Source organism: Myotis myotis, unplaced genomic scaffold, assembly GCF_014108235.1.
Source record: "Myotis myotis isolate mMyoMyo1 unplaced genomic scaffold, mMyoMyo1.p scaffold_m19_p_10, whole genome shotgun sequence".
Lineage (NCBI taxonomy): Eukaryota > Metazoa > Chordata > Mammalia > Chiroptera > Vespertilionidae > Myotis > Myotis myotis.
In genome coordinates this window covers 43,018,289-43,026,792 of record NW_023416314.1, presented here as the reverse complement: position 1 = coordinate 43,026,792, position 8,504 = coordinate 43,018,289, and the positions used below count along the sequence as shown (strand labels likewise).

The window sequence follows — 8,504 nt, the reverse complement described above, 5'->3', positions numbered from 1 at the left end:
TAGGGACTTCATTCTGAATTGGAGGACTGGCATACCAATAACTGAAAACTCCAGGAGTTGATTTGTCAATAATTGAGTAGTATTGCTAGTGAGGCATAGCCCCAGGCATCATAGCAACGGAGAGTAAGGAAGGCAGAGGTCAAAGGGAAAATTTAGATCAATTTCACACACACACACTGTAATATCCACCTTGCAATCCCTTGTTACATCAAAGATAATCCAAAGTGAGAAATTTAAATATCCCTGTGGCCATGCAGAGATGAGAGCAGATAATAATTGACAAGAGAGCCCATTTAATTAATTAGTTAATTCATTAATGTATTTATTTTAACTTTTATGTCTTTGAGGACAGATTTGGGAATAAAAATTCCAAAAGACAAGGGCATGGTGGGAATATCCATTGCTGAAACGATGCCCGTGCTATCTCTTTAGAGAACTGGCTTTTCTCTTTTTCCTGCAAACTTGAACCTAACTGCAAAAGGAAGGCTGAACTGGGTAACAAAACAGTTAAGAAATGCCACAATTGTACTTCTAACACTTACATCATTTCTGTGAATAATAACTTTTTTTACTAAAAATTTTTAATGTTGACATTGTTGCAGGTGGACATCCCCCTGTAACCTCCTTTTCCCCCACATTCACCTTCCCCCACACCCTGTCCCTTAGCCTTCACAAGTCTATTGTCCATGTCTATGGGGTATGAATATGTGTTCTTTAGCTAACACCCTTACCTTCTTTATCCAGTCACCCCCACTAACCTCCCCTCAGATACTGGCCAGTCTGTTCCTTGTTTCTGGTTCCATTTTGTTCAACAGATTATTTTGATCATGAGGTTTCACAATTCTTTCATCAAGTTATTTTTATTTCTTAAATAAAAGCAAGAATAGTAAAGTTGAAAGAAAACTAATATGTATTCTTAAAATCATTTATTTTAGTCTAAGTGAGAGGCAAATAAAAAGGAATCAACAGTATACTTGATGACTAATTATGTGCTAGCCATGAAATAAATTATTGAAAATATTCTATGGTTCAATTTACACAATAATACATCAGATAAATTTCATATTATTTTACAAATGTGAAACTGAATCATGTACAATTTAGATTATTTGATCAAGGCTAACATGCAGTAACACCAGACTTATAATAAAATTTTCACTCATACACACAGTCTTATCTAACACTGGAAGAGCTGGAGTACTCTAGACAGCAGCACAGAGATACCTGGGATCTGAAACATGAGACTTTGATAAAAACTGCCCTTGTGCCCCTGAAAGCAAAACCTGTTTCATGACACACTGACACAGCTTAGATTTCTCAGTAATTAGTGGAGAAATATTTATTCAGTTGAGACACTTACATGTTATATACTTAATGACATTTTTCTTCTCACAGTGATACGAACTATGGTATGGTTTTATTGCCAGGATTATTTAAAGAAAACAAATTGGCATTCAGGTATTTTATTCAAAATTCATTGTGCATATTTGGAGAAATTAGTCGTGAACTCAGAAATAAAAACACAGAACTTAACTCTTAGTACATAATATTTATGATATTTTCTTATTGCCTGGCTGATGTTGCTCAGTGGTTGAGCATCGACCCATGCACCAAGAGGTTGCTGGTGCCATTCCCAGTCAGAGCACATTTCCTGGACACAAGGTCAATCCCCAGGAGGCGACATGCAGGAGGCAGCCCTTTAACGTTTTTCTCTCATCAATGTTTCTATCTCTGTCTACCTCTCCCTTCCTCTCTCTCTAAGAAATCAATTTATAAACCCATATTTAATATTTTCTTCTTCACTCATTTATGAATAACAAACATCATGGGTAAATAGACAGACAGACCTCTGAGGATTCATTCTGTAGTGAATGACTTCTATTCAAGTCTTCAATAAAAGCTGTTGAAAAGCTTTCATTCATCTTCTCAGTCAAGGGCAGAGGACATGAGATTGTAGAACTTGGTAGAGATGTTACCTCCATACATGTCTTTTTTAAATGAGGCATTAGTCATTTTCCTTGAGATGATAAAACTGATGAATTAGGATTCTCTATGAATTCAAATAATATTTTATTAGATGCACCCATGGCAAGAGGCACTCCAGAGAAGTGTGTGAAGGTGTAAGAGGTTTAAGAGCCTGGAGAACACAGTGTCATGGGGGCACTGTATTTCATAGGATTGAAATATGGAAACATTTTCTGAGGAAAGGAACATGAAGAGAATTTATAGATGAGAAACCCATGGTTAGTGACATTAAAAAATGAGACAGTGCCAGCATCATAGTCTAGGAAAACCCCAACACGACGGGGAGGAACACTCAGGGTTAAGGGCGTGGGGTGAGAGAAGGCAGAATCCACAAAAGCCTTATATTCAGAATGGTTCTGTAGCCCTATAACCCAGTAGCCATATTTAGGTTGAAATCTAGAGTAAACAGGCTGACTATTGTTAACTAGTCTTATAGAATCCATTTTAATGGAGTCAGGTTATTTTTCTCCATATACTCCCATAATCCAGGCACGTTTCTGTGATACATCCACCTCCCAGTAATGCTTCCCTGATGTGATAGAAGGTGATCCCAGGACACCACAATTCCTATTAAAAACTCCAAGTGAAGAAGAAACATGGGAAAGTCTCACTTGTCTCCGATCCTCAGAAATGATAACACTTGATTTATTCGGGGGAGGATCCAGGGTCACGTGTACTGTAGAAAAATTACAGGTTTGGGTGAGAAATCTGACATACTTTATTTGTGACATTGTAAGGCAGATATTTAGAATAAAATGAGCAGGAAATGGGAAGCATTTGATTTGGTTCTTGAGGAGCAGTACATACTGCAGAAATATGTATGTGGGTGTTGGGAAAAAAAAACCTGGGTCTTTATACTAGAGACATAACAGAAAATGCAAAATTCTAAAAGAAAATGAGGACAAAGTGACTTTGCAATATTGTGATTTCTCCTTACCCCAGTAGCGTCGCACATCTGTCAGTTCTGAAATTAGAAAAATCCATAACATCAAATATAGGCAAAAAATTCTGCATCAACATCTATTTTCTCTGCATATGAGGGAAAGACTGGGGTTTATGTAAGTTAGTACATGGAATAGGGGTGAACAAGACAACTGACCACATTGAATATGCTCTTATAACCAGCATGTAATATTCGTCTTCCTTTTTCTCTTCCAGCAACACCTAAAACCTGAACTTTAACCCCAACCATAAAAAAAATCTCACAGCCACCCATTGCTCTAGCATTCCTCACCAGTAAAGGCTTCCAGCACCCCTCTCAGGTCAGGAGCTTGGAACACTCTCCTTTGCTTCATGGGGAGAGTTTTTGGCTTCTTCAGAGTGGAGATCTTACACCTAGATACAACAAAATAGATCCAAACACCTCTGAATTTTTGTCTCTCCAAAACCACTGATTTTATTTACTCACCCCAAGGAGTACTTGAGCCCCCATTCATGGACCCCTGAGAAAGGAGAGAGTAGACTTCTGACCTTGGCATCAGAAGAAATATGCTCAATCCACTTTCCCAGTTAACTGCTGCCTGCCCTTGGAAAGGCATTGACCTTTCAGAAGTAGTTTATTCCTTTCACAATGATAACTGTCCTCTCCCTTTCTAACTCCTAAAAATCATATTAAATTATGTGCCATAGTGAATTTCTTTAAAATGCAAAATTTGGTACCTTAAAATAAATTAGTATAAGGAAATGTCGTGACATGGATGTAGATTCCCAGCAATATGACAAGAATGTGAAGATGCAGAACATGGTTCCTTATGTTTGAGATATATCCCAGTGTGGGAATACTGTCTGGGAAGAACCAAGACCTTTAAATTCCACTGCCCAGTAGGAGGCCTCCAGAACTACATCTGAGATTTCGGGTTCTCCGGTAAAAAATATAACACTTGGAAAGGAAGGTATTATGAATGCTATACTACTAGTGGTCTTAATTTCATGTGTTTGGAATAGATTAATGCAGTCAAGTAGGTGTTCAAATTTAGACACAAAGATGCTGCCCTTCCATTCAGATTTCAAAAGTGCATGACCAAGATGGATCAATTGTTTTTCCAACGGTCAAAATAATCCTTGATATTCAAGTCAGCCTTTGGAAAATAAAGAGAACCATATCTTCTATTCCGAGAGCAGAAATTTAAATATAAAGGAGTTGTCTCAAATTCTGAGTGCTTAGGAGGTAAAGAAGTCATGACATTCCCACAGTCAATAAATCACCTGTTACATGTGAAAATCTGAGTTAGATACAGGCATGCTGAATGCATAGAATTTATGAAGTCAGATGGGTCTGATACTGCAACATCTTATGTTTAACTGCTACTAACCCAAACTTTGCAACTCCCTCAAGTAAACTGCCTACATAAAATCTGGTTCATTGTCCATAGGTATAGAATACACAAGCCATATGTGAACAGAAATTTAAGATAAAACTACATCCAAATGTTTCTGCCCTGAGCAATAGTTTATTCTTATTAATCACCAGGTATCATTAATGTCTTTAAACACTTTTTACAGCACAAAAAGACCATCGCTGGTCTCCCATACATACCGTTCCATAATGCCTTTCACATCCTAAGGAGGAAAGAGACAGTATAAGTCATGAAGTAATAAACTCTTTCACTAACAAAACTTCAACACATCTCCCCTCTCTACCCCCTGATCTGGTGGGAATAGAGATGGTCCTAATGTGAGAGCAGTTAAAAATAATGCCTAGTAAAGAAGCCACAGGAACCAGTAACTTAGGATATTTACTATGTAACTTATTTTTCAACAAACAAATTACCTCCTCTTTTATACACCTTCGTTTATGTTACCAATATCCACTTGGTCACTATTCTAAACACTACAATATTCACTGTGTTTCAGGGTCTAAACAGTTTATTCCATATTGCTAACTATTTTCAGTCATCTGACCTTGTTTCTCATCATAGGTTTCTCCTTGTTACATCCTCTTTCTAAAATCAATAAATACATTTTTTTTAAGTCACCTCAAGGATTGTAGGAGGGAAAAATGAAACTAGCTGGTACCACACCCACAGGTGTACATTATAAAATGGGACCCCAATTCAGCCTGAGAGGCAATCCCACACACTGATGTGCCAATGACAATCAAGGCTCAACTGCAACAAGAAAGCACCCACAACTCAAACATTAGACACCCCTAGAGAACCTGGTTCAGATGAACACAGAAACTGCATCACTGGGCCCCAAGGGAAGCCTGCTACCTAAGGCCACTCTTCTAAGGTTGGGAGATGTGGCAGATATACCAAACACATAGAAATAAACATAGGAAGGCAGCTGAATGAGGAGACAAAGAAACATGTCCCAGAGGAAAGATCAGGACAAAATTTCAGAAAAACAACTAAACAAAATGGAGGCAAGCAATCTACCAAATGCAGAATTCTACACACTGGTTATAAGGATGCTCAGTGAACTTAGGGAAAGAATAGATTATCTGACTGAGAACTTCAACAAAGAGAGAAGAAACATAGAAAGGAGATAGAAAGCATAAAAAACACCCAGTGAGAAATGAAAAATACAAAGAAAAAAAAGTCTCAGAAATGGCACAAGGAAAGCAGTTAATTTTCTATAAGGGGGCTCCCTAAGAATCCCAACTAATTCATCAACTCAAACTTTGCAGGCCAGAAGGGAGTGGCATGAAATATTCAAAGTGATGGAAAGCAAACACCTACAACCTAGATTATTCTACCCAGCAAGACTATTTATTATTATTATTATTATTATCATTATTATCATTACTAGTAGCCCAGTGCACAAAATTTTGTGCACTCGGGGGTGAGGGTGAGGAGTGGGGCCAGACCTCTCAGCCCGACCTGCACCCTCTGTCATGTTCCAGGACCCCGGCCACTCCTGGCCTAGGCACAGGCCTACAGGCTTGGGCAGCCTGGCTCCTGAGGCCCCATTTTATCAAGAGAACATAGTCGGCGTTAGTTACAGCCCTCACAGAACCCAGTACACTGCATCTGTGCATACAACTGCCTAGTTCATGTGCCTGCTTCGCCCTACTGAATTACTAACATCTTGAGGACAAAGCTCTGTCTTATCCTGCTTCAACTTCAGTGCCTGGCCTGGTGTCTGGGACCTGAGAGGGTTTGCTGAGTGAGTGAATAATGAGTGAGTGAACGAGTGAATGAGTGAGCGAGTAAGTGAATGAGCAAGCAGCTAAGGGGCGGGAACTTCTTCCGCATTGCCATGGCAACATGGCAGAAGTTCCGGCCCCACTCCCGGCTCCCTGAAGCCCACCCGGGGAAAGTTCCGCCCTGTTCTCAGTGTCCTGGCACCCCTCTCCTGGCTGCATACTGAATTACTAACATCTTCAGGACATAGCTCAGTCTTATCCTGCTTCAACTTCAGTGCCTGGCCTGGTTCCAGGGACCTGAGAGGGTTTGCTGAGTGAGTGAATAATGAGTGAGTGAATGAGTGAATGAATGAGCGAGTGAATGAGTGAATGAATGAGCAAGTAAGTGAATGAGCAAGCAGCTACTGGTGGGGATAGTTTGCACTCTGCTCTGGGCTTCCTGACCCAAACCCCGGGAAGTTCCCACCCTGCTTCCAGTGCCCCCACTCCTCTCTCCTGGCTGCTTAGTTCACTCAGGGCAAAGGCGGCCTCGGTGTGCATTTCAGCAGATCGGTGCATTAGCACCCGCCAGCCTGGGATCCCAGCGGGAAGGCCATTTGTGGGCGTGGCCAGTGGCAGATGGGTGCATTAGCACCTGCCAGCCCGGGAACCCCATGGGAGGGCTGTTTGTGGGCTTGGCCGGTGGCCGATCACTGCGGTTCTGCCACCAGCCCTGGGTCTGTTCCCATACAGGCCGCCTGGCACCGAGGTGGCAAATAGCAGGCCCGGATGGCAGCGGGGCAGGCGGGATGGCGCTGTCCCGCCCTGCCTGCAGTATGCAAATTATCCGCCATCTTTGTTGGCGGATAACCACCATTTTTGTTGGCAGTTAATTTGCATATTGCCCTTATTAGCCAATGGGAAGTGTATCGGAGGTACGGTTAATTACCATGTTTGTCTATTATTAGATAGGATTATTATTAGCAAGGCTATTATTTAAAATTTAAGGAGACATAAAGAGCTTCCTAGATAAGAAAAAGCTCAAGGAGATAATCACCACCAAATCAGTATTATAAGAAAGGTTAAAGAAACTTAAGAAAAAGAGAAAATAAAAATCAAAAATGCCACATGATCTCACTCATTCATGGTTAATAGAGACCATTATAAACTTATGAACAATAATAGATACAGAGGCAGAGATGCCTCAAACAGATTGTCAAACTGCAGCGGGAAGGCTGGGAGGGTTGGGGGGCAGGAGGGAAGGGGGTAAGAGATCAACCGAAGGACTTGTATGCATGCATATAAGCATAACCAATGGACATAAGACACTGGGGCATAGGGTAGGCCAGGGGATTGTCAAGGGCGGGGAAAAAAAAAAGGACACATATGTAATACCCTTTGTAATACTTTAAGCAATAAAGCAATAAAAAAATAAAAAAAATTAATTAACATAGCTACAGGGTTCAAAAAAATAAATATTAATAAATAGAATTACAACTCTAAAAAAAATGTAAATAAGAAAATCATCATGATGTAGAAGACATGATCAACATTGTCAAGCAGCTCCACCTGACAACTAAAGACCCTTTCACCCAATCAATGCACAATTCACATTCTTTTCAAATTCACAGAAAAAATATGGACATATAATATTTTAGTAGAGAAAGCAAGTCAACACATCTATAAGGATGAAATAATAAAACATATGCTTTCTGATTAGAAAGGAATTAAATTTAAAATACGCAGCAGAAAAAAAAAAGTAAAAAATCACCAGGTGTTTGTATATTAAACAATAGCATTTCAAATATTCCAAAGGTTAAGATAAAAGTAACAAAGAAAATTTGAAAAAAAGTTAAATTGATTCAAAATAACAAGGCCTAGCAGGTGGAGCTCAGTGCTTAAGGGCTGACCTATGAACCAGGAGGTCAAGGTTCAATTCCCAGTCAAGAGCACACACTAGGGTTGCAGGCTCCATCTTCAATAGGGGGCATGCAAGTGATAGCTGATCAATGATTGTCTCTCATCATTGATGTTTCTATCTCTCTCTCCCTCTCACTTTCTCTCTGAAATCAATAAAAAACAAACAAATAAGTAAATAATCCAAAAGTATGGAATATAGCTAAAACAATGCATTTATAACATTAACAACTGTAAGAGAAAAGACGGTGAAGTCAGTGGTCAAAATTCCTACTTTAAGCGTTGGCTGGTGTAGCTCAGTGGTGAGAGTATCATCCCCAGAACCAAAGACTCCCACATTCAATTTCTGCTGAAGGGCATGTACCTGTGTTGCAGGTTTGATCCCTGGCCCCCTTTGGGATGTGTGCCAGAGGCAACCAATGAATGTGCCTTCCTCACTTGATGTTTCTCTCTCTCTCTCTCTCTCTCTCTCTCTCTCTCTCTCCTCTCCTCTCTC

General features: G+C 40.0%; 1 protein-coding gene across 1 annotated transcript in view; it reads right to left on the bottom strand.

Moving 5' to 3' along the window:
* Positions 1-1,761: 1,761 nt before the first annotated feature.
* The window catches only part of LOC118664400 (tripartite motif-containing protein 5-like), a 19,285-nt gene continuing 12,542 nt past the window's right edge, over positions 1,762-8,504 (bottom strand). The window contains 4 exon segments of the mRNA XM_036324460.1: positions 1,762-2,701; positions 2,963-2,989; positions 3,260-3,402; positions 4,562-4,584. Of these exon segments, the coding sequence (XP_036180353.1) occupies positions 2,130-2,701; positions 2,963-2,989; positions 3,260-3,402; positions 4,562-4,584 (765 nt within the window). The 3' untranslated portion in view covers positions 1,762-2,129.